Source organism: Anomalospiza imberbis, chromosome 3, assembly GCF_031753505.1.
Source record: "Anomalospiza imberbis isolate Cuckoo-Finch-1a 21T00152 chromosome 3, ASM3175350v1, whole genome shotgun sequence".
Lineage (NCBI taxonomy): Eukaryota > Metazoa > Chordata > Aves > Passeriformes > Viduidae > Anomalospiza > Anomalospiza imberbis.
In genome coordinates, this window is record NC_089683.1 from 110,890,791 (window position 1) to 110,917,876 (window position 27,086).

The following is a 27,086-nucleotide window of genomic DNA, read 5'->3' on the forward strand; positions in this document are numbered from 1 at the left end:
GGCGATTACAGAGGTCTGATTAGTCTAGAAAATCACATACAACTGTGATCAGCTTTAATTGGAGCTAGCAGAAAGCAGGGAGCTCTGAGGAGACTGGCAGGAACATCCCTGTGCATCCCCACACCAAGCTCACACTTCCCAGTAAAGCCTCTGGGCTAGAAATGCAACAAGCATTGAATGTCTTTTTTTTTTTTTTTTTTTTTAATTAGTCCCCCCCTAACCCTCTAAGTTTTTAACCTTTTTTTTTTTTTTGTGCAAATGTGCTTACTTCCCCAAGCTTATGACTTTTATATCTGACACACAACACCTTGCCTACGGAACGGGTTTTTGCTCCTGTGGAGTATTCACCATAGTTTCTGGTCAAGCCCCTGCTCCCTCCTAAAGTGAATTAAGTATGCTCTGAACCTGAACTTGGTCTTTACATCTGAGGAATGGCTTTATGAAGAGGTTTTGGGCTGATTTGAGTTCTTTTTTTCCTCCCCTGAGATAACACATTGGTTTTGGTGCAGAGATCCTGCTACAGCATGGCCAGTTATTATTCTATAAAAATCAAAGCATGATTGACTTGGGCTTTCAAGAAAAATGACAGGGATTTTTTCTGAGTAATACGTGGGGACAGGAATACTTTCAACTGCACAAGTATGTCTTGATCATCTATTTCATTCTTATTTTAATCATAAATATTTTTTGTGTGCTTAGAAAGCTATGCCTTTAAAAATGTCTTTTTCAGACCTTGGAATTAAGAGCTGGTAATGGTCCCTGCTGTTGCAATGGTACATTGGTGTGATAAACCACGTACATTACTGACAAAACAAGTGTTCTGTGTAATCCAACGGAGCAAAGTCCATGCTTACTCCTGAAGAACAAACATTTTTGGACAGGAAGGCACTCTGCTTTTAAGCTAGAAAATAATGATGTTGCAATTTAAATCCTCATAGTGCAACTGATGTTCATTTAGCTTTACTAAAAGCATTGAGCTTGCTTGGCAGTGAAAATTTCTGGTTTAAAATCTCTTTCAGCTGATAAAGATTTGTGTTTGTATATAAACCCACAGAAAACTATACAAGTTTTCATATGTGGTAGATAAACTTTGCTAATGCAGGGACTCTAAAAAATTAACTTCTGGAGCACAACCATGGTAACAAAAAAAAAAAAAGTGGGAATTCAGCTCTGGCTTTTCTGGCATTTGTGAATCTTTCCATGAAAGCACTACAAATTATGGATATTAAATGCACAATAGGCTTATTGTTTTGTGATGTTTCTTTCTCCCCAGTTTGCCTTGCCTCCCCAAGGCATAACTAAATATCAGTGTGGAGCTCAGCAAAGGAAGAAGTTAAATTTTCAGGACAGATGGAACTTTTTATGTAATTAGCACTTCAGTGGCTGGATGGGCAGGAGCTGCAGCTAGTCAAGGGAAGCTGAATCAATATATCTATATCATGCTTCTCCCCATATCACTCCAGGGCATTATGAAATTTTACCAGCAGCCCAGAATTAATTGAAACAAACAAACAAACAAAAAAGCTTACATTTACTCAAAATTTAAGTTTTCTAAATGAAGGTTGTAATCTCTTCAGTACTTTGCTTTTGCAAGAATTACAAATATGTTGTTGTAAGCAAGGTAACACCCAAAGCAGGGCTGTGCAGATAATGCAGAATATCTCATCTGTTGACTGATCACAGGGACTTTGCTTAGCCAGCTCTCAAGTGTCCACCACTGACTGCTGGAGAGAAGACTCTTAACATTCTCATCAGCACTTGAAACCTTGACTTATCTCCTAATCCTACCAGCAGCACATTTCAACAGCCACTTACGAATGCCCTGCCACTACTGTGTGAATCATTTCCCACAACACATAGCTGTCTGTCTGGAGCCCACTCCTTCCATTCCCAACAGCACCACTGCACTCGTTTGTTATCTGCGATTGCTACACAGCCCTGTGGCAGCAGCCAGCTCCCAGCTCTGGGCTCTGCCAGGGTGGACACGGGGGCAGCAGCTCCCTGAGCCTCTGGGCTGCTGGTGAAAGCAAGCAGCTCCAGTTTGTTAAACAAGGCCAGGCTGAGTGCACGCACTGCAAAGTGCCAAACCTTCAGTAATCACCCTCCTTTGCAGGGGACTGCCTCCAAAAAGGATTGTCACAGAACTGCAAGATGAGCAGCCTCTTTCTCTGAGCTTTACTGTTTTCAGTCTTTTTGTCCCCTTTCTTCTAGAGGAAGGAACAATGCAAACAGCAGAGTTCCAAGCCAGCTCCCAGAAAGGCGGCTGCAGAGTGCCATCACATACTTCCCATCCCACTGCTCCAGTGCTGCCCAGACAATGCAGCAGCTGTGTGACAAACAGCCAGTTCTTTAGGACTGCCTTTGCCCAGAACCTACCAGCTACAGAAATGCCAGCTCTGGGGTGGGTGCTGGGACATGTCCTGTGCTGCAGCTGAAGCACCACAGAGCCAGCAAAGCCATCAGGGGGCTGGGCACAGCCTGAGCTGGGCCAACACCGTCTTCTGCCTGCAATCTCCTGCCCCTCGCAGCTGGCTCAGGCAGGCTGCTGTTCTCACACACTACAGCACTCCTGGGGCATCACACAGCTTGCTCAACAAGCTGCTGTGCGCCACACGTGCATTCCCTTGCAGAGAACAAAGGGCGTTTGGCCACTTACAGGCACTCTTGTCAGAAGAGCTGGAGGATCAATCAGAGCAGATTTTACAGTAAGAGCTGCCTGACAGTGTGATGGTTCTCAATATTTTGATTATAAATCCAATGCTCATTCCCCTAGAGACCAGGGGTACCACTTACAGAAAGCACAGCTGCTGGGGTTATTCACACTCCTACCTCTCCTCCCAGACCAATTCTTGTGACAGGCAGGCTCATTTTTGGAGGGGAGGAAGAAGTCCAGTCAACAGATCTGCCTGCAGAATTAGTGCTGGGTAAAATTAAGCTTTTGTAATACCTGACACTGGCTCCAGAGGCCCTTCCATCCCTCACTAGATAATCCTTCCCTCAGTCTCAGTTACACAACTAACAAGGCTGCTGTGCTGTTCTACATAACAGAACCCTGAAGCAGTACAAGTGAAAATAAAAAGATGGGATGGCAAGAAGGCTGGAAGACACCTTCACTCCAAAGCCACAGTATCACAGAGCTGCACCCAAGAGAAACTTTATGATGTTATGTGAAGGATGAGAAATAATCACAATCAAGATTGCTGTACATTTCTGCTTCACTTTAAATGTTGAAAATATCTAGCAACATTGACAGTGCTGCATGTTCACATCGTACAGACATGTGGCATTGCCACACAGTGCTGACAAGTTTCTCAGTAGAAAAGTAGAACCTCTCCAAGTAAGGACCTCTCCAAGAAGAGGTCTTTGAAGCAAACGATTTTTGGTAGTGGACTTTTGAATCTCAGTTGAAGACCACATGTTTGCTAAGAAGAGATACAAGTTTATGATACTTTATGATCGTTGTCAACCTGATAAGTTTGTGCTCATGAGCAATCCCAAAGGCAGGAATTTAAAAAAAGGAATGGGGGAGGGGGGAACACAACCCTCTTTTTTAGGTTTAATGAACCAAGTAATAAATTCCCATTCTAAGGCTAATCGGAAGCCAACTCCAAGCTCAGGAAAGTCCCCAAGACAAAGAAATATAAATATTACTAATTAGAAAGAAGTGTGTTACTGTTGCCCTAAGCTGCAAAGGGAGCAGTTAGAAATAAAAGAGACAGAATGTAGATGATGGCACCAGAATAAAGAACGAGGAAGAACTATGGAATAAAAATCCCAGAAATCTTCAGCCTCCTACACTGTCACACATGCAAAGCTGCATTGTTTATGCAGAAAGGGCCTTGCCCAATGATATTTGGGAAACAAGTTCTAGCATAACTATCACTTCCTCCTCCTGCTTCACAGACACACAAATACGCTTTTTTTTAGTAGAATAAATGCAATTCAAAGAATAAAAATTTCCCAGTAAAATCTTATAATTCTCAGTACTAATCAAATACTGCACATCCACTCTTACAGCTGCAATCACATCAGTGCTGTGATGTTTGTGTGGCATTTTAAATAACGAGAAATGAGGAGCTGGGTTCTGGTGCAGCCAATAGCATGCACTGAAGCTCTGAAACTGAACACGGAAGTCTAGAAATGGCTGTGCTGTGACAACTTCTGCTTTCCAGTATTTAAAGAAAACCTACCAGGCTGTGAGCCATGCCAAGTCCTTACACATGTACTACGTGCACAGTTACACATGTGCTGGACTCTGTGCCAGTGCCTCGCCATAATCAGCTCAATGGGTATTTCAGTGTGTTAACTAAACTACAGAAGTCAGCTTTGGCAGGGAACACACCATCCCTCTCACCCAGATTTGAACTGAGGACATAAGGCTGTGCAGTTAATGACATAAAACCAGCAAGCTTAGACCTTGTGACTATAATCTGGCATTTCCAGACAGAATTTGTCATGTGTTGTTTAGGAAATAGTAAAGATTATGCTTAAAAAAAAAACATACCTTGAAGAGAGTCACAGTAATTTCAACATTTTCAGGTACAGGCCACACCACCAACCCACGGTATGGGTTCTTGATTCCAGGCTGCCAGCTGTGTGCCTAAAGGAAGAAAATTACCCAGTTGTTTAAAGCCATTATAAAAGTGCTGACTTGACTCCCACAGGACCCAGGGCATGCAAGGAAAAGTAACTTATCACTGACTCCAAAAAGGTCACATCCTTAAACCCATGACTCTACTGAACACTTCAAAGGACACAATTAAGAATGACAGTAAGGAAACTCAGACCACTAGCAGACTTGAAATAAAGCTGTTCCTCACAAGGTGCTACACTGAGCTTTTTTATTACATAGCACAGATCAGGACACTCAGAGCCTTGCAAAAATTAAGGCTGTAGGGTCAGAACTTCTGTAGCAAGCTGAGATTTATTTTGTGTACAACACATAGTGCAGGTCTAATCACATTTACACATAAATGGAGCAAGAAGTTTTTACTTGAGGAAAAAAAAAAGTGAAAACAATGATTTATAATGCTACTAAAACATTTAAGTTTTTAAGAATTAATATGCTGGAGCACCTACACCTAGAAAAGATAACAATAAACCCAACAGTTAAATAGACTGAGAACCTGTCTACCTTTGAGCATCAGTTTGGAATGGTGTATGGCCTGTATTTACATTTTAACAGCTAGTTCTAAAAAACACCATGTGTGAGCATTTCTGCTCTGGTTTGGAATAAGTATGCCTTTTTCCAAGCTAAACTTAATCTATTTTGTGGTGCTGTAAGACAGATGAGGGAAGGATGCTGCTGCAGAATTGACAGCTATGGAGCCAGGGTGTTACTAGAAACATCTGGAAGTTTTATCAGGAAAGACTGTACAATCTACTTACTGTTACCTGAAACAAACTGACTTTTATCTTTTTTTTTAATTCTAGAGCATCACTCATTGCAATTTTACACTCCTTCCAACACTCAGAACTTCAGATTCAGGCTGTCTATTAGAACATATTTTTGCTTTAATAAGGTTAGCAGGACCTGTGACTCAGGTTCTCTGGGACCCTAAGGTAACCTGGGCAACTTTAAGGATGACTTTGCTGTACCAAAGTGGGAAAGACAAAGGTGGAGAAGCAGTCCCATCCCTATAGAGCAGCAGCTCTCTGCCACTGTACAGCAGGGAGTGCCAAATGTTGCCAGCTCTCCTTTGGTTTTATCACAATTTTTTTTCTCTTTGGTGTTGTGCTTGAAACCCCAGCTCCCAAAGATGTCTAATTTGATCTGATTTTTCAGTGTCTATGCTTTGTGCTTGCAGAGTAGCAACTTGGAGCATCTAAAAAAAGGGAATTTTAAAGTAAGAGCAACTCGAAATAACCAAATTTCCACTGGTTTTACTCCACCAATTTCAGTCTAATCTCATCATTCTAAAGAGGGCCTGGATGCATTTTCTGAATAAATGAGCAAAAAAATACCAAATAGCACAAACAAAACTTACATATTTTGCAAGAAAAATGTATTTTGTGAGCAGCAAAACCCACCACAGTAGATGCCATTACTACCACAGACACTGAAGTTGCAGTTTGTGTCTCTGTCCCACAGAACCTGCAGCCCCCAGCTTGGCCACAGAGATCCTCAGCAGACACGAGGCAGTGATCCAGAGCCAGGCACAAGCTCACCTGCCCCTGGTAGCATATTGTAAAATCAATAACTTCTCCTCCATAGGGACACTCCATTCTCTTTCCAGGTACCAGTTCACACAAAAATAATTGGAGCTCATGGTGTGTCTGAAACCTGTGCTTTCCTGCTGGGTTTGGCCAATACTGACAATTATGTCAAACTTTTGCTGTCCAGGGTCCAGGCACTGCCAGCCTGCTCAGTTGAGGATCACTTGTTCCATCTATTAAAAAAAAAAACCTAGAAAATGAGCATTCACTGGTGCAGTGAACACTTCACTTCAAGCCCTTTATCAGCATTTTGTCTCACCAGGAAAGTCAGCGAGACACAATAAACACACAGGGATATATATGTTTTTCTGTCACTGAAAGCAACAACCAGGAGACAAGCTCTAACTAATGAGCTTTTAAAGCAAAGCTGTTCTGTGATCATGAATGTTATTAAGTCCTCCTCTGGCTTTGAAAAATAAACACTGTATCACACAAACAGCATGGCAGAAAAAGAACATCAAAAGGACTGTCTGGGTTGCTGGGAAGGAGAAATGGAAAGGGGAAAGCAAAGCTGGAGAAACACGGAGGAGCAGCAAATGACAGTAATTTAAAATTAAGATGCAGAGTGTTAGTCTAATGCAATGTTTCTCATGCCAGGCACCTCTATGCTGCAGTTTCTTCAAGTTACATCTGGCCTCTATCAAAAAACCTTTTCAACTCCCAGATTATAAGCCTTGACTTGGAGCTGGATCCACCGCTGCAGGTGACAAGGGCTCGCAGTCAGGGCTCAGCCAAGGCGAGGTGCTGCAGATGCACAATACATTTCCACCCTAATCCTCTCCTTAACTCCATGTTCCATTGGGTGGTTGTGCCTTTAGACCCACTTTTTTCTCATTTGCTACTGGTCTTCACCAGCCACCATTTGTCTTGGAAGTTGAGGCAAGGGCAGCTAAGCAGAAGTGACTTCCAGCAGCAGGTGCCTCACCCACAGCCCTGCCCTTCCTTGCCTGACTTGTCTCCAGATCTGAGGGATGGGAGCCATGTCTGGAAAGAGAAGCAGAAGTGCTCGCTGCATTTCAAAGCAAAAGGCAACTCTTCCTTTTTTCTGCCAGTAGAAAATGAGAGAAGACAACATAGCATGAAAGCTCTTTTAAATCTGGAAACAGGAGCTACAGGAGGGGCTGCTGAAATACCCTATAAATAGAGCAGGGCTGTGAATGACATTGTCCAACCTACGGCACTGCTCTGGCACAAAACTGATGACTGGGAGAGGAGGAAATCTCTTCCAGAAAGGCAGTGGAGATGAACCTACAGAACTTGCATGGGCACTTCAGGCTATCCATTTTTCTCTTTAAAACAACAGTTCCAACCCAGGCAGCCAGCTTTGCAATTCACCACCTGTGATGTGAACATCGCTGCTGTTTTGCCGTGCTTGAACTGGAATGACAGACTTGATATTACATTATTTCAGGAACCTGCCTTTTCATCTCTTTTCTGCTTTCTTCACTACCACCTTGCCTCATCCTGTTGTGAAGGATATTTTCATGCTAGTTTTCTGTAAGATGCTAGAGCTGACCATAATATTTTGAGCCTGCTGCAAATTATGGAACAGTTTATATTTATGAATAAAAAATATGCTCTTATTGCCAAGCTGTCAATATTGGGTTTTAAAAGCAAAACTCATCTGAAACAGACTTATGATTATTCCTCACCTGCAGCCACAAGAGTGGCTTTATTGTGAGCCAGCAAACTGCTGATTTTCTTTTCCGTATAAATTTTTTGCCAGCTGCCTGTGATCAGGCCAGCTCTGCTACTTGTCGATGTGACAGGCTGTTCAGGGCACAAGAAGCAAGCAGGAGCTCAACTGGCTCCAGTAGTGCTTAGGGCAGCTCAGCTTGGAAGGATAATCCCTCTTCTTCAGTGTTATCCAGGCAGAACACTTAGACAGAAAAGGGAAAAAAAAAAAAACAACCCCAAAAAACCCCAAAAACCTCAAGAGAAAGAGCTGACATTAAGCAGCTAGATTCTTCATCTGGTCCCTCCAGGCCAGGACTGTGGCTTTGGAACATTGGAACACCAAGGATTTGCTCCATATGATGCATCCCACCGAAGTTATTCACCATCCAAGACAGCCAGAGTTGTATGTGGCTGCTAATGGACCTACTGGAAAAAAAAATGGGACTGGGAAAAGCTGCCAATTCCCTCACACCAGAGGAAACCAGCAGTTTGTGAACAGCTTCTTCTTGTTCTTCTGTAACTTAGATCGGTGTCACAAAGGGAGACAAATTAAAGGCCATACTCCAGACTACAGCTTGCATCCCCCCCATGATCATCTTGAAATCCCTGTGCTTGGCCCACCAGTTTAAAAGGCTGGGCACCAGAACAACGCTCCAGTCACACTCATGCCTTGGGATGCAGTCCAAAAAACTCAGCACACGCCAAAGAAGGAAGTTCAAAGCCCTGGAAACTCCAGGCAGCCTTTGATCAAGACACTGCTGTCAGTGCCCCCTTGGAGCAGACAAGGAAACCAGTGGATTCCCACAGGTCTTCCCATGAATGTCTTCAATTCACCGGCAGGCACACGTGTTTCAGCTGTCACTGTGCACGTATGCGTTACTGCTACAAAGCTACAGAAACACTGCTGAGCTTGGGGAATGAGCAAAAACTCATCTCCACCACAGCTTCTCTAGGACTGGGCTACCTCTTCAAGCTTGATTTCACTCACACACGTTCATGACATACATAGGAATACTTTGTATATTAAATACATGATTCATGCTATTTGGTTCACCAAATCTTGCTTTATTCACCATCCACAGTAGAAGATGCTCAGATAAAGAGCCTCTTCCCTGTCTCTTCAATCAGTTTCTCACATCATCTATAGGGTTTCTTATTAGAAAAGAGAAACAACCAACCAAATAAAAAAAAAAAAATCAAAGCCCAGACAAAAAAAAAAAACCAAACTGAACCAAACTGAATGCAGAGTTATTTTTCTCATCATTTTCTGGGACAACCATCACTGCACCTCAGAATGTCACCACAAGTCAACTTTGTGGGACTCCCAGAAAAAAGAAGAGTATTAACAACCCCCAGTTTACAGTCAGGGATTACAATCACAGCAAGATCATGTAACTTTACTAAAAAGCTGAGAAGCTCCAGGAGTGGCACTATTGAACTGTGCTGGTCCCGGACAGTCATCAGCATGTCAGGGTCACAACATGTCTTTGGAACTCCAGCCCAGCAGGCCGGGCTGGCACTGGGCAATAAAGTAGCCAGAAAAGGCAAGAGATTGCCAAGGACAGCAAAACAGGTGCCCCAGCTGCTGCTTTATTGATGGCAGAACCTTGGAAAAATGCTGGCCAGGCTGCTGTTGTTTACAAGAGATTCCTTTTACTCCCTGCCCCGTTACCTCTCTTGGCTCTTACTTCTGACTGCCCAAGTTCTTTCCCTCTTCTCAGCATTGTTCCTTCTCCTTTGTGCTTAAACAGTTTTTGATAAACCTGCAAGAGAAGTGCTGAAATCATAGGCAAGGCACCTTATTGCAGCTTTGATACAAAAAGAATCTTTGAAGAATAATTCTGTCAGGCTCTCAGAAGCAAGTGCAAATTTGATTCTTCGGAGGTGTATAATTCAACCATAAGCCTCTGCATGTTCACAGGAATAGTAGAAAGTACCTCCTTGACATCACGGCAACTTCAAATTTCAAACTGAAATTTCTTAGTTCAAAGGCTGGAAATTTGAGAGCATCTCAGTGAAATGAAGGTAAATTTATTTTCAACACATTTTCCCCTTGCTCTACACTAGAATAAAGACATTCTTCCTCCACTCAAGAAAAAGAGAGAGAGAGAGAGAGAGAGAGAGAGAGAGAGGGAAGAGATACAGATCCAAAAGCCCAGGGTCTGAAAACCTGGACAGGCAACTTTCCAGTGTGCCAGGGTACTGAAAAAGAGTTAAACCAGTCCACAGCTACAAGCTGGACCTTCTGTAAACCATGGATGCTGAACAGCATCTAAATAAAGCTTGAAGAGTGCACCTGACTTTGCAAACAGACAACATTTGCACCAGCAGACAGGAGACTCCCATCCTGCCCAAGCTGAAAGTTCGTTTTGGTTCTAGGACTGCACAGCAATTCTGCCAAGCACAGCAAAACTGCAAATCACCATTTTATGTAAACTCCTGGCACACACAATGGAGATGCCCAACCACACAGAGCCACCTCGTCCTGACACATCTCACGAAATCCACTGAAATTAGACTTGCCCATGGAGAGCAGATCCCAAAATAGAACTGTAAGTAACTTAAATCTGCATTAAGGTCAGTAACTGCTGGATATATTTATGGTCTTGTATCCATCCACCCATCAGACTGCTATTTATATGCTCTTTCAAAATGAGTGTTTGCTTTTCATTTGCAACACTTTAAAACTTACTGTAATTAAACATATCTACAGCTTCTATTCTATGGTTCCCACAGTAAGAGGAAAAATATCCAGACTCTTGCACATAATGCCTCTCATTATTTCTTTTAATAAAGGGACCACTGTAGTTTATTTGGAAAAAGAGCATGTGGGGCAGGAGGCAAATCAAAATCATGGAAACCCACAAAAACAAGGGCTTCAAAGGACATGAAGAACTCAGCTTTCAGCTCCATGGCATTTTAAAATTGTAACAGTTAGAGCAGGCATCCCAGTGCTCATCCAGAGCTCCATCTTCCAGCTGCACAACATTTTTGCTTAATACATCTCTTGTACTTTCCCAATACAAAAGAGACACAGAGCTACTGGAGAGCATCCAAAGGGCCATGTTTCTGAGTTTGTGAACTATCTGCTGGTGATATCCCTCATTAATGATCTGAAAAGTTCAGAAATCATAACCTCCAAAAAAGTCTTCACAACGTCTTTACACTAAGGTAAAACCTCATCCCTCCCTTCCTCCTTCTCAAGAAGCTGAAAAACATAGACAATTATTAATGCTTTGTACTCACTGAACCCAGTGTCCACCAAAAATAAAATAAGAGGAAATATTCATTTGACTTGCTTCCAATAAAGCAATTAGATGAAACAAGTATGTTGAATAAAGTATTTTACTGGCAGGATGACTAAGAGATAAGAACATTTATTGATCTACAGTTTTTAACCCAAACATCTCAAGTCACGTCAACTACCAAAGCTCTAAAATTAACTCTATGCTCTGCCCAGGTTTCAGGGCCACTCAGCCCCTTCCAAAGTACGTTTGTGGGATCTTACTAAGCATGACTTAGTCAGCCAAGGACTCTTCTGAGTCTCAGGTTTAAATCTGCCAGCTTATCAAAGAGCTGCTTCCACGCCTGGTGACCAAAAATAATGACATATCATGGAACTTTATGGCCCAGCTGAGAAAAACTTCAAGCCCAAAAGGCTAAGCTAACGCCAGAAAATTCTGTTGCCTCAGGAAAATGCTGTCATTTGGATCCTGTAAAATGACAGGCAGAAACCCATCAGTTCACAAAGCCATGCTGGACTTCTGTTATGGCTTCATTTTCTGAACATATTCTGAACCCCAGCAAAGCAATCATTTATGAACAAATACCTGTTTTTTCACCAAGCTTTTCAGGGTTACAAAGCTTGTGTAAGCCTTGCACTTACTGTTTGATGTAACTTCTTTCTCTCTGCACAACAGAAATTAATTAGAATTAATACAGAGAAGTTGTCATAGGGTGAGCCACATCAGACATCAGTTACTGACATCAGCACTTGGTCACACCATGCTATAAATTCAAAGGAACTTGAGTGAGTTGATGCTTCAGTGAAACAGGAATAGTCTGACTGACATTGCTGAAGAGTATGGAACAGGAACAGGTACCAGACTGAGCTCACACCCTTGTTTACTCATCAGGTAACACCTCTGGGTTTTCATAACCTGAAGCAGAACTTGGGATGCACAACATTTAGTTGTGCAGTGAGGAACCAGTCTTTATCTAAAACAGCCTAGAATAGCTTATACCTCAAGTTAAAAGACAAAATACAACAAATATGCATGACAATCAGAAAAAGAGGAGCACCAGTAAAAAGATAAACGCCAAGCCTCTCCTGAGCAGGGCAGAAAACTGTTTATCACATTTTCTAAATATTTAAGTTCTTCAACACAATTATTTCAAGATAACTTCTCTATCATGAATGCCCTCTCTCCACTATTACAGAGTTCTTTGAAACATCATTTTGTGTTACATGAATGCACGCACCAAAAAAAAAGAAAAAGAAGCTTAGCTTAGACCATCTTTTTTTTTAACTGAAGTGTCTAAGAATTATTATAACTTCCAAAATTTCTTCTCCGACAAGATCATTTGCCATAAATCCAACCAGGCTAAGAGGCCACAGCATGGGGAAAGGGAATGAGCAAGTAAGATCAAGTCATCTCAAAGAGGAGAAGAGGAGATGCTCCTGGGAAGGGAGGAAAACAGCATGCACTCCTGTCCTCCTGAAAGACAAACTTTATCAGTGTCCAGACACTGGAGAGACTTCACTCAGAGCTTCCCATTCCTCAGGCTACCAAGTTATTAGTCATGAAACACAAATTCACAGGTTTGCCCACAGTGTTTGCAGAACTAAAATGTAAATATTCACTTCAAAGACACACTGCTGGGCTGAAAGACCCTACTTTTATTTTTTTTTTTTTATTTGTAGCATTTCAGGTTGTGAAATAGTCTCTCATTCAGGCTTTATCTGCCTAGTGCAGGGATGTCAGATTCTTTATTACTTTTTTTTAATTAGTTGGGGTTTTTTTAATACACTTCTAGTAAAGAAACCTATTCTCTTTTCTAATTAGGTCTAGCAATTGATAACTGAATTGAACTGACAGTGATACAGTTCTGCTAAACAAATAACCAAAGCTGAAATCAGACTTAAGAGTTCCCATAAATTAGCACTGACATCAACAGCAGTTTATTCTGAACTTTATGGATAAACTGAATTAAAAAGAAAAGTCAACAACTAAAATACTTTTCATTTATTTATTTGGCTGCTCCACACATTCAGAAAAACAGTCCCTCAAACCACTGACCCTGTTTGTCACTCAAGTTGGGACTTATTAAGGAATCAACTAACCTTAGAGGATTTTCTTCTGCTTCTTCTTGTCCAAACCACCACTAGTTTATCTGGCTGCCTGTTGAAGATAAGGAAAAAACAGCTTTATATACAACAAGATCAAAATGTAAACAGTTTATATTAAAACTCTTGCAGCACGTAATGACATCCTTAGCGGATAACTTGCTCTCTTAAAAATAGCTCATCTAAAAACCACTCTCAGCATCAGTCATTTAACAGGAAAAATAATGTGTATTTATAAAGACAGGTTGTCCTCCAGTCCACACAGTAATGTCATCATTATCCTCCTGCTCTCCTTGCCTGTGGACATTTCCCCAGAGCCAGCAGCACACGTGAGCAGAAACTCTTCCATGGGGCAGAGAACAAGATCCAGACTCCATAAAGACACCTTGGAAACATTCAAGTACCCAAAATAAACATTAATGCAAATTCTTGCTTGATTTTCTACGCAGATATATTGAAAAGTTACTTCTAAGTAGCAAAGAAAGCAGATCATTTCACTTTTTCTTGCACAAAGGATTATTTTTCTACTTGAATAACTCAACAGGAGAATCAAATCCTGTATTATTCCTTAAAATCTCCTTGGACAATGACAGGTAAATCAGCACTTCCTCAACTTATACTCCAAAGGACAAACATACTGAAAATCAGTGTGGTTTCCCAAGCAATTGTTTATTTGGTATTTGCAATGAATGTAGATGGAAACCTCAATAAACGACCCTCCCAGTACGAATTATTTTCTCTTCATATTTCTTAGGAGTGATTTATTGGGTAACAGTTTACCCTTATTATATCCACCTTACTGGTTTTACAGTTGTGTCTGATACTGACTTAACTTCCAGACTTCCCATCCTCCCCCCATGATACACTTCCCATTGTATGATGACTACACTTCTGGTCCCACTTCCAGACCTATAACCCTCTTGTGCAGACTCCTGACACCATTCCAGCTTTGTTTTCTGCCTGATGACCTGAATTCCATCATGAAGCCCAGCTGCAAATCCACCCACAAAGGATTTTCAATGGACTTCACATCTCCACTTAAAACTGCTACACCTGCATATGCAACTCTGCCTGGAAAAAAACTGCTACTCAGATTTTTGAAACACCAGTGTAAGAATCCTTGCATTTCTAAAGCCAACAGCAAAACAAATCATAGCGGGGAAAATGGGTGTAGCCAAGAAAAAGTCAAGATACAATCATGATTAAAAGATGCACCCAAAATCCCCCACACAAATATTCTGAGTAAAGGCAGTGTTCCCTCTGCTATTTCATCACAGGCGGACTGCCTACTTAATAACTAACATTTCAAATGAAACCCCAACTGGTTTAATAATCATTTTAGGCACTGAACTGCTGGCCATATTTCCTTTCATACATACTTTTCCATTGAGCTGTTGATCATTTCTGCACATTATAATAAAAACAATACCTCACCCATGATTCATCATTAAACCCCACCAGAACTAAAGCTTTCCCAAAAACCTGAGCTACAGGCAGATCCTGCAAAGGAAATGAAGACACAAGATTTGTTGGGTATTTTTTTTTTAATTGAAAGTGAAATAATCTGTATTTCAAACTGTAAATTCACTCTTGTGGCTTGTTTAGGTGACTTAAATTGCAGGCTGACTCTGCTCACAGCTTCTGCAAAATCTTGCTTGGCAATGAGGTCATCCTGTTGGATTTCAAAGCTCTTTGCTCACTTGATGGTGGATTCCCATCATCATCAGCACCAGCCCATTCACTTTGATGGGAACTGTATCTGTGTCACCAGGGAAAAACAACACACCCCTAAGCAAAGCAATCCAAACCCATGCCAGCAACATTTCCCAGTTCTGAAGAACTCCCTCTGCCAGGAATAGACAGAAATGGACCGACATGAAAAAGCCAATTAAAGCTTTAATTCAGGCTGAGAGGACCAAGCCACGCTGATGTACGAGCAGGAGCAGCATTGGCTCCCCTCACTTCTCTCACCAATATATTTATTTTATTTTGTTAAGTACTGAGCACAATTTGGTCCTTCAGCTTCAAGTATGAGAGAAATCCACGTACAGAGGTACTTCACCCCCCAAAAAAAAAAATAAAACAAAACAATACCTAAAAAACCAAGAAACGTCATCACAATATGGAGACAGAAAATTTAGCAAAATGGAATGGGATGAGAATATCCCAAAGAACGAGTGTCCCCTCTCTGTGCACCACGTGTTCCACTGAAACCTAACAAAAAGCACAGCAGTTCTTCTAAGGGATTTTCTTCAAGGAAGTCACAAATCCAACAATTCTAAAATATCTTCATAGAACTGTTAGACTACCAAAACCAAGAGTAACCTTTCCTCCCACAATCTGTTCATTACTCTCCTATGGCAATATACTTGTAGAAGAAAAATCCCAGCTAATATTTTAATCAGCAAATTTGCATTCAAGGTTATTAGTGATATCTCACTGCTAGGAAATGGCTGATATCACATAATGCACGTTGCTAATTGAAAGCATTAGGTAGTATTTCCTACTTCAGACTTCTCCCCTCCTTTAACATCATAAACCTTAGCTGCTCATTAGTCAATAACCAAAGCAAATAAAATCACCTCTGAAGAATTAGTCTGGAGACCAGTTTTAGCATCCTTTATAAGTTTACTTATTGAACTTGGATATAATTCCAAACACAAAATCCACAATGATGCAAGCTGAACAAATGCTAACGGTCGGCAATAAAAAAAAAATTTCCTGTGCTGCACAAATGACATTTCTCACTTCTTTAAACCCACCAGCTTTTAGTCAGTCACTTATTCAGCAACGCTAGCATGCCTAAAGCAAGGAATAGCACACTGCTAACCTTAAGACGATGGATTTGGAGCAGGGGGAGAGAACTGGGTTTTAGCTGGACACTACCTAATTGCATCAATCTATCAATTCACCACCACTAACCTTTCAGCAGGAGGAACCTGCCACCATTGCCTTGGGGGTGCCGTGCATTTCCCACCAAAGCAGCATGGCCAAAACAGCAGCACTTCCCTGGGAGGGGGAGCCAAAGGAAGTCATCAGCACTGGGACATCGGGGACTGCCATTGAGAAGGGCATGGATCCAGTGGCAGGGGTTGAAGGATCCAGCTTGGATCCAAAAGATCATATTTTATAAAACTTACCAGAAATCTGTATTTGGTATTTACTTGTTATTGTGTGGTTCACAAAGAAACTATTCCTGAAGAAAGGAAATTCATAGTAGTAAACTTATTTTATTATTTACAAGTGAAACTTTGCAAAGAAGCAGGGAAGATTGATTTCAAAGTTTGTGGCTCAGAAAAAGAGACTCATCTCTGCCCTGCATACCGAGCAATTAAAATGGGATCCAAAATACAGATTTATAAAATACTTATAATTCAAAACCAAGCCTGCTTTTCCTATCAGATGGAAGCAAAGATTCTGGTACCTTCCATTTTCCCATTCAAATAACCTATTAAAAAAAATAAGATAAATACTGGAAGCAAACTTTGTGATATCCACAACTATTAAATAATGTATTAAAAACATTCTGCATACTGGAAAAAACTGTCATCTGATCAGCACTTCATGCACTACAAATTCCATCGATTGAAAGGAGGTTGTGCAAGTTTCAAGGTCTTCTGCGGGTTGGTCTGACCATTCTAGGACGTGTTTGGCACAATATTTTGATTACAGAACTCTCCAAACATCTCTTGTAAAAGAAGGATATGAAAGGTATCAGTCTCCTGTGAATTCTTGTTTTGTAAACCTTTCAGCAGAAGCTGATAACATTACCCAGGACATATTTCTCCACTAAGCTTACTGTTCAATGACAAAAAGCTGTAGAAGACTTGAGGTTAGAATCTGTTGTTGGAAAGAATTGCAAATGCACTTAACTTTAATTCAGAACACTGAAGCCAACAGCAAGACCAATGGTTAACAACCTTTTGGTGAAGGGTGGGAAAGCAGGTACCAGGATTTCTTAGCTGTAAGATACCACTACATTTCATAACACTCAATAATTGTTAAATGCCTGAAATGTAGAAGATACCTTTTTTTGTACATATTCCACACAGTACAGCCTTGCATGTTTGTTTTGGCATCAAACTGCCTGAGTGTTGGGGCTTGCCTTCCCCTCTCCTTTTCTTTCTTTTTCAGCTGTGCTGTTTTATTTTTACTATGTTTGATTTGAACTGCATTAATTAGTACAGGCTGCTAGATTACTCTTGTGAAGCAAGCTTAAAAGAATATAATTAATAAGAGAAGCAGCAGTGTTAGCACAATAGCATGCAGATGTTCACCTATTGAAGGATAAAAATAATTACTTAAGGAGGACTAATGTCAAAGTACTTCTGATAAGAATTTTTTTTTTTAATAACCTTTTGTCCCTTCTGCATTGTGCATCCCAGCATGCCATGCATGATTTCCATTAGGGACCAATCCTCCCAGCCCACTAGCACACAGCTTTCTACATGGCTGCTGAAAAGCCAGCAAGGCTCTCTAACGGTCTCTTAAAAATAAATGTGGTTGGTTCTATACCACCATTAATTCAGGATGAGTGTTGCTTTTCCTCATTTTACAGCTAATTACTTTGAAAAGCACTCTTTGCAGTGCAGTCTTCTGCACTAGGTCCTGCACTTTTGCCATGTATTGCCATTAGCCAAGGAACTAATCAGGCTCTCCTTTCGGGAGCCTTGTACTGAGGTTTTCCCCATAGAATTTCCTGTTGGGCACCCTCAATGAAATTTCACAGCTGCCTATAACTGCATGCAGGAAGTGCAGTCAGATACTGCCAATGCTTTAAACAGGCCCACAGACACTGTAGGAAGGATGTCATGCATTGATGCATTTGCCAAATGAGCCCTCTTGCTGAGCACAGGTACAGCACTGATTGCAAAAGCCAGAGACATTAAGAGAATAAAATATAGTGCAGGTAAAACCCCTCTGAGATAATTTTAAGATGAAGTACATTAAAAGAGAAAGTTGTGCATTTCAGGAAGGGGTTTGGGGTCTTCTTCCCCACCTCACCTTAACTTCCATGGTGGAAGTTAAAGACTCCTGGGTAAGGCCTGTGCCATCCCACAGAGTTATATCAGACTATCAGAGCATTCTATCAATACAACTTATTCTGGACTATGCACCAAGCCCCTAAAATAAGGCAGAGTTTGTTCTTCCATCCTTAAAACCATTCAGTAGTTTAGTAAGACTGGGAAATTTCAAAAGAAAAATCATTAAACATGGGAAAGCAAGAGAACATCACAGCTGTGATCCATCCACCTCTACACCTTCACTTCCTTACACAGAAAATTCCTCCATTTCTTCCCACCAGAGGTCTCTACAGATTTTTTTCAAGACTACACAGGCCCATTGAAAGACCAGAATTCACCCTGTGAAGTGAATTTTAGATGTTTTAATACATCTGCTGCTAAACAGACTGGCCTCTACAAGACCTACATCTCAAGATTATGCTTTGCTTTTCAAAAGAAGCTCTAGTCTGGCTTTGCTTGGTTTATACAAAATAGGGAAAAAGCAAGACACTCTGACCTATTTTACGAGTGCAGTCAGACCTACTGAATCTGCACAGCATCTATTTGCAAGGCTGAAAGTGGAATGTGTAGTATGTACTGCTGATTACTTGATTTTTTCAAACCAAACACAAATAAAGTTTGCAGGATGAGCTGAATTAAACAAAACCCAAGTTCACCTATTATTCAGAAAAAAAAAAAAAAAGTGACAAGGGCAGATTTTACTTCATTTTTCAAAGAGTTATTGCAGCAAAAAAAAAAATCTAGCAAAGTCTTGTGTTAAAGTTTTTTGCAACAGATTTTTACATTGCAGAATACACAAACTGATCCTAGTCTTCAGAAATTGTGTTCTTTACATGCTTTTGGCAGTCACACAAAGATGCCTTGACCAGTCCCTGAATTTTAGGTCCATCCAGCCGCTCTCCACGTGGAAGCTTTCTTTGCCTGGTCCAATTTAGCCCTGCTGACACCAGGAGGGGTTCAGCAGCGCAGAAGAAGGACCATGTGTGTTCCTTACCTCACTCTGGCATAACCACAGACGCTGCCCTTAGACAGACACGTACTCCAGCAACGCTCACCCCACACAGCCGTGCACACCAGAGCTCACAACCACCACCGGGCACTCCAGAACAACGATAAATAACCAGGAGCTGCTTCAGGACAGCTTGCTTGTAACACCAACCAGTCGGTTCTGCTCAGGCAGACTGGCAGGGAGGAGCAGGGGCTGACAGGGCCATTCTGACAAACCTGGAATGGAAAGTGATGCTTTACAGCGGGAAGTTCGCAGCAAGGAGCTGCCACGAGCCACATCTTTTTCAGATGCCTGATTTTCCTTTTTATGCTCTTTTGCCAGAATATTTGGTCTACATTTTTAACAATAAAAAACCGCAATTTTTTAAAAAACAAACAAAACAACAACAACAAAAAAAAGCTAGCTTTGTGTTTCAAGTTGGTAGGTTGGTCCTCCAGAGCAGAGAGCAGGAGGAGGAACTCCACAAACCTGCCTGCACAGCCCGCCAGGGCCTGACCTGCTGTGAACCCGCTGAACTCACGGTGCTGATCCCCTTCCCTGCGGAGCTGGGGTGAATAAACACAAAACAGCCAGGAGAAACGCCGCTATGGCCTGAGAAGGTGAAGTGCCCGACCATCCCCCTGCTCTGGAACTCAAATGCAGCCCCCCAGCACCTGCACATCCCACCCCTGCTCAGCAGCCACCGCTGCCCCTCTCCGGGGTCCTTGTGCCAGAAGGCAATGAAACAGAGCAGTAACAAGACTCCAGGAACAGTTCTAGCAAACTGAGCAAGGAATTTTGAATCCCAATTCCATCTCCTGTCCTCACCGACTATACAGCATCCAGAAAACTTCAAGACCGACACTGAGCAACATCAACCCTCCCTTTGATTTTAGTCCTACTCATACCTCTACCTACAGACCAAAAATAACCTCTATACAATAATGTACGTGCATTACTGAGGATGCCCCAATTGAGTGTTATCCCTTCTTATTTTGAAGCACTAAAGTATAACTGCTAGGTGCCTTCTCATGATAAGAAGTATTAAAAAAAAAAAAAAAAAAACCTAAAATTAAATTCTTTGACTGACAAATGCTGCCTGAAACATAGTTTCAGCCCATCAAAAATGCCCACAAAAACGATATCTTTTTCTACTAAAAAGTATGCAAGAGACTTTTTGGCACACCATTGTCTGTTTTAATCTGACCCTATTCCCTTTTGCATAATTTATTTCTATGTCAAATAGCATTCAAACAGAAGGCTTTACTGATTTTCAGTCTGCAAAAACCAGAGATTAGAAATTATTTTTCTGTCATTCCTGCAAAACAGAAAATTGTATCTTGCACCAAAACCACACTTTCAGGAACATCAACTACTCACAACAGATACTTCCTTCTCCAATTTGTCTAAAATATTTAAGCAATGCTGCATAGCCTACCATGAGCAATTAAAGAGAAGGATGATCTTTGCTGTTCCTACTGCCTGAGCAAGTTTGACATTTACACACAGATACATAATAAAGGTTCATACTCCTGTTCCACAGAAATTCCAATGTCCACACTAGGACTCAGACAAAGCAAGTTTCAGAACTACAGTGCATTAATGCCTCCATCCTCCTCCTCTGCTTGCTATCCATGGACACATCCCAAAGAAGATTACAGTTCTGCAAAAGCAGGAGCAGAAGAATCTGGCACCATGACCATGTGTCTTTTAAAGCTCCCTTCCAAACCAACAGCACCAGGGTTTTGTTTGTTTCTATTTCTTAAGAGCATGTTTTAGATTACACAAAGCAAGTTCTACCATTTGAAGATGCACAGAAATTGTGAACATACTAAAAGCTTCTGAGTGGGCAGCATGGTTCACAGTTCACAGAGTTTGTCTGGAAGAAAAAATTCCTATCACCATCTCAGGTGCCCTGATTATGGAACTGAGATGGTTACAAGCTAGAAAAAAAAAAAGGCTGATACCTATAAAAACTAAATGACACACAGCAGTCTGCCTCTGATATGATCAAGGTTGAAAAGCTTGAATAAATGCTTGAAGATATAAAAACAGCACAAACTCTGGAGTTAAACAGAACCCCACAGAAGATTGCAGCCTAACACAAGCATTCAGTAAGATGAGGGGCAGATTTCCTGGTGAGCTGTGTCCACGCCATAGGAGCAGTGTGGAAGGGCTGGTGTGATACAAACTCATATTTAGTCTTCCCAATGATCACTCTACTGAGCCCTAAATGAATCCATATTTATTTTGAGACATAGGCACTCCTGGCTTATGCAGAGTGAGCTCCCCAATTAAAGCTTCCTCATCTGTCAGCAGCCTCCTTTTGCTTTTGCAAATTAATATCACATGGAGGGGAAAAAAAGGGGGGGATGGAGAGTGCCTAGTGAAATCATAGCATGCTGTGCTAGCTCCTTGCCCCTGCCCAGGAGACCAGACTTTGCAAATATTGCCAGGTGCTCTCAGCCACAGCCACAACAGAGATGGCATCAAGAAGTATGAACCCAATTTTAGGGGAGGAAGGTGTTGAAGGATGAGATCTTGAACTGCTTTCTCTGCCCTGATTCTGGCATCCCCTGTAGGACCAAGCAGGATTGAATCACCTGCTTTCAGCAAAGCACCCAGTTGCTGGGAGGAACACTCCTGAAAGCAGCACACCTTTCTGCCACCCTCCAGGGGCACAAAACCAGAACATTTCACCAACTGCCAGAATGCACCAGGCACTGCAAATCTCTGAGGCAGGCCCAGCCTCAAAACACCACAGAGAAACACAAGAACCTTGCACTGAAATGTGGGCCCCAACCAAAGTCACACATTTACACACCAAGCAAAACAAAACAAAACAAAAAAAAAAAAAAAAAAAAAAAAAAAAAAAAAAAAAAAAATCCCAGAGCCTCAACTGACCTCATCTTCTCCAAGCTTCGTGAGACTGGCAAAATGTAACAATTGAGACTGAGCCAACATGGCAAATTTAGCAGCAGGAAGCTGTATGTAGATGGTTGTCAACATCAAAGCTATGATTTTCTTGCATGTTAATGAAAAAATTACTAGATTTACAAAATCTTTGTATGTGGTTTCCAGGAAACTGGAAACTGCAATGATCATTTCCCATGAGATGCCCCATTTCATGTTAGTGACCTTCCAAGAGCTGTTTTAAGTTGGAGGTATGGACATAAGAAGTAAAATTATTCAATCAGGATTTGCAGCTAAATAACTGTTCCAAAGACTGCAAAACTGGAATGATTCTTCCTCCTCTAGCTCAATCTTGTTTAAGCTGTTACACTGCTTCCAAGCTGCCTCCTGAAACAAAAGCTGCCACTTCTGATTATAGAAGTCAATCTCAAAAACAACCCAGACTATTTCCATTTACAGCTCAACAGTTCTTTGTACACCCAAGGGCTAAAAATGTGTATCATTTTTAGGAAGTTAAAACTGACCAAGCCTTTTAATTAATGCCCTCAAAGTAACATCCATGGCTTATATCCACAGCAAGTATTGGCTAAGAAAAAAAGTATGTTTACTCATGGATACTTCAGGCAAAGCAAAATGTCCTGCCAACATTAGGGGCTTGATATGGCAAAAAATAAACCAAAAACAAAATTAGGAAAAAAAAAAAAAAAGGAAAAAAAACCTCAATCTAACTGAAAGACTGCTATTTCTATTTTTAGATAAATCAAAAAGACCAACAACAACAACAACAAATCTTACAGCTTTTAAAAACTGGAAAGTTTTTGAAATACAGACTTCATACATTACAAATGCAATTGATGAAACATTGCTGTTCCAAGATCCAAAAACTCCCTAAGAACAGCAACAATTAAGGACGTAGACAGATTTTGCCAATAACTGCTGCTTGTAAGATGCCTAGCAGCAATTTGAACTAGATTTTAAGTATTCATCTCAAGATCAGCTAAACTGGGAAGTAACAGTATATTTATTCTGACTGCTTTAAGCATGGCTTTCAGGTAAAAAAGCAAACCTACAGTACCTACATTACAGCTGAATTCATGCTGATGCTGAAAACACACAAAGAAATAGTACCTTTCAGCCAGACAGGTTTTTCTGTTGGTATTTTTAAAAATAATCTTCCTATAAAATATTTGTCTGTTACAACTAGCTTTCACTCAAGTCAGGCACTCCCAGCAACGGAGCCTGGCAGCCCTTTGTCCCAGCATCCCTACGGAAGGAACTGAGCAGTGGTCCTTCACATTTTTTTCAGTACACCAGACTGCACCCACTGTGCTTACTAACAACCACAAGGAGGACACTCCTCAAGGTCCTTTATATACCCAGAATTGTTGAGATTTAAGCTGCTAAAAATCAACACCGTCCTGTCCTTCCTTACATTCCCAATGAAGACACATAGACACAAATATCAACTCCTTCAAAGTCAAATTTGTAACTGGAGACTAAGACCAAAGCCAGCCACTACCTTGGTTCCTGTGTTGCCTCCTCTCTTCTGTCTGTGCTGTCATGGTTGGTGTTTCATCTCAGCTTAAAACAGACACAACCTGTACCTTTTCCACGCTATTGTGAAATGCCTGGCTGTGTTTTAGGCTGCTGGCTTCTTTACACAGCTGAAGGGCTGTGCCATGGGGTAGCTGTAAAGCAACATCTTCAGCCACAGAAGACTCCTGGGTGCTGGCCAGATTTTTCATTATGTGGATTTGATGTCTTGCAGGCTGGATTCCAGTCCTGTACCATTAAATGAGGTAAAGGGATCAAGAGACAGAATCACTCTATCCCACAGTGCATACGGCTTAAAAGATTAAGTATTTTGTCTCACCTTAGATTTCAATTTTACTCTAATTCAAAAATTTTTTATCTGTAAATACAAATGTGTCTGGTGTGTAAAGCAGTTCTCCTTGGAAGCAGAAAGGTGAATAAAAAGGGAAGCTAGACTGGTTTCTGGAGGAAAATACACTGTTAATCTGGCAAAGGGATGAAAGCCATCCGCTGAAAGTAAAAGACAATGCCTCTCAAATCTACTGCAACACCTTGTTGTGCCAAGTGAGGAGCAGTGTCCTTACAGTGAAAGACACACACCTCCTACCAGATTAAGGGCTGCAGAATCTAGTACTAAGTGCGGATAAACAGGAGGAAAAATTTTAATTTCAAGCTTTTAGAAGAGTATTACAGTACAGGAAATTATGATAAGTTGCTGTAAATTATTCTGTTTCAAATAGGAATTTTAATACATTTGTCTAGTTAAGGTCAAAGAAGCCAAATGAATAAAATCCACTCTGCAAACTAACCATCAAGGGAATGAGAATCAATTTTAGCTGTGCAGAGTTCACACAGAGCACTGGGGGGGGGAAACCAGCTATGTGCAGAATCATCAACACGGACAATAGGGATGCGTGGGCACACAAACCTCTTGGATTCTGCAAAATAAGACTTTCCACATATTTCAGCGTATTTTATACAAAATGCACTTTTCATCTTTAAAACAAACAAGGCTCAAAAGTTGAAGCCTGCAAAATTTTTACATATTTCCTTCTGGAGCATTCAGATGGAAAGCCAGGCTTGGTGAACACGCGTGTTCACCCCCACTGCAGCACCACAAGAGCTTCCAAGAGAAAGGGCAGGCCTGTGGAGCAGCACCCGGGAGAATTAAGGTACCACAGTGATGAGCAAATCTCTTGAATCGAGTGTTCAGCAAGGCTTTAGTTATGCACTTCATGCTTTAAGTCAGCTCTCCTTAACTCTTCCACTTTCTGAGCACAGACAAGACCTTACTCAGAACATTTATCTCAGCTCGGTGTGTTAACTCAAGCTTGTCCCGCCAGCTTTGACAGATGGGCACTGGCAGGGCGAGTTCTCGCCGTTTCGCTCCCTACCCGTGCAGCAGCAGCACCTCGTCAGCCGCTTTCCTTCCCCAAAGCCGTCCGTCTGAGGAAGTGGAACTGCTCTGCTCGGCACTGCAGCTTCAGCTGGAGCCAGCCCGGGCAGAGGCACACAGCGGACCTGGCAGGCCAAAGCCTTCAGCCCCTTCCACTGCAGCAAGGTCGGGAGGTTGAGTCCTCCTCGCCCCGGCTGCTCAGCCCGTGGTCAGCTTTGACATACACGGGGTTTGTGTTTGTTTGTTCTGCAGCCAGACAAGCAACACAACACCAAACGAGGTGTGAATTTACTCACTTCAATGCAGCTAATGGGCAAAGATGTTTTGGGCCACTGAAACCCTCAAACTTCAAAGCCAATGGAAATAAGTGTTTTGGAGAAAATGAAGTCCAAGTGTAAACCAGAGCCAGACATTGCCTTTTGCACACATCACATTGCTGACACAATGCAAAGAAATCTAACAAAGCAAAGAAAAAGGAGTTCAGCCAAAGAGGAAAAAAAAAAAACAGGAAAATAAAGATGACAGCTTCATCACATTATTAACAGCACCAGACATACAACAAGTACCTATGTTTTTCTTCTGCCTTTGAAGTATTTGATTTCTGTACAATCCTGGTCTTCAAGAATCAGCCACAAAGCAGACTGGCGATTCTGAATGGTGATGAGGGTTTGCCTCTCGCAAGAGAGAGTCAAGAGGCAAAAATGCAGTCAGTCTCTGACCAAACTCAAAGCCGTTCTGGCAGTTTAGGCTCATAAATATTTCAACCTACCCTATCTCTTCCTACAGTAAGTCAAAGGACAGATATGCTGGTATACGGTTTTACAAACAAGTAAAATAATAGCAACAAACACACTGCACAGATCTCTTGGCATTTTTTTAAGGGCAGGAAATAAAATGTCTCTCTCCCCCCACCCCCACAATATTCACATTCTCTCTTCCACAAGCATTACATTTTGGGACCCATTTTATAGATGTGATATGAAAGAAAAAGCTATAATGCAAAATCCAAGCAGAAAATAAATTACAGAATAAATTCTCCAGCAATGTAGAGAGGAGGGAAAAAAAAAATCAGCAATTCTAATCCAGACAGTGTGTACACATACACTTAATTACACATCACTCCCTGGATGTGAATTTGAAAAGCAAGTAGAAAACAAACAAAAAACCTTCCCCACAACAAAAGCCTTCCAAAAACCAGTAACTGTAGATCAGTGATCGCTGGCTATCTCCTCTCCAGTTATCCGGCCCATTTTTCTCACGTACTCTGCTTCACTGTCCTGCTCTACCTCAATACTGATCCACAACAGTCTCCACTCTGACCAAACACACTTGTAAACAAGCTCATTATTAACATGATTCATATGGAAAAAAGAGAAAGGGAGGGGCCACTCTTTGAAGTTTCTAAGGCATAACTTGCAGTTTTTTCTTTAGTTATGTAGCACCTTGCTATCATAAATCTGCACTTACACAATTCCTGTAAGTACAGAGCGTGTTTCTTGCACCTTCTGTACAATTTCTCTGTATCTCACTTTTGGAGACATAGAAGAGGGATCATTTTTCTCTATCACAAAGCAGACTTGTAAGACTGGATTAGTAATGGAGCTGTGTGGCTGCAGAATTTTTGCGCAGAGAAATCGTTAGCACTTTATTTCCACACAGCAAAGTGTCATTTTGTAGTTTTACACCATTACCACTGAACAGAGAGCTGCTACCATCTGGCCTTTAACAGGAGATATAAATCCTGCTTATAAGCAACCGTGGATGTAAAATGTAGAAAAGTTGATGAAAGATGATTTGTGCACACAAATTAGGGAGTGACAGAAAAGACGCCTTTTCTTCACAGTTACAAGGGAAGTTGAAAGGAAGCCTAATGCAGAACCAGGATTTTCTGTTTCTAGAATTAGACCACACTGCAGAAGAAGGAGAAGCAAAGACTTTATTCCACCCTCCAAGTAAAAAATACCTAAATAGAAAAAAATGCACAAAATTTAT

The 27,086-nt window shown here is 41.4% G+C and overlaps 1 protein-coding gene across 16 annotated transcripts in view; it reads right to left on the reverse strand.

Annotated features, from left to right (window-relative positions):
- EHBP1 (EH domain binding protein 1) overlaps nt 1–27,086 on the reverse strand; it is a 205,091-nt gene that overhangs the window by 163,557 nt on the left and 14,448 nt on the right. For all 16 annotated transcript variants that reach the window (XM_068186432.1, XM_068186438.1, XM_068186436.1 and 13 more), the window contains exons 3-4: nt 13,238–13,295; nt 4,505–4,600 (exon numbers count right to left, since the gene is read on the reverse strand). In XM_068186432.1, coding sequence (XP_068042533.1) covers nt 4,505–4,600; nt 13,238–13,295 — 154 coding nt within the window. The remainder of the gene's footprint in view (nt 1–4,504; nt 4,601–13,237; nt 13,296–27,086) is intronic.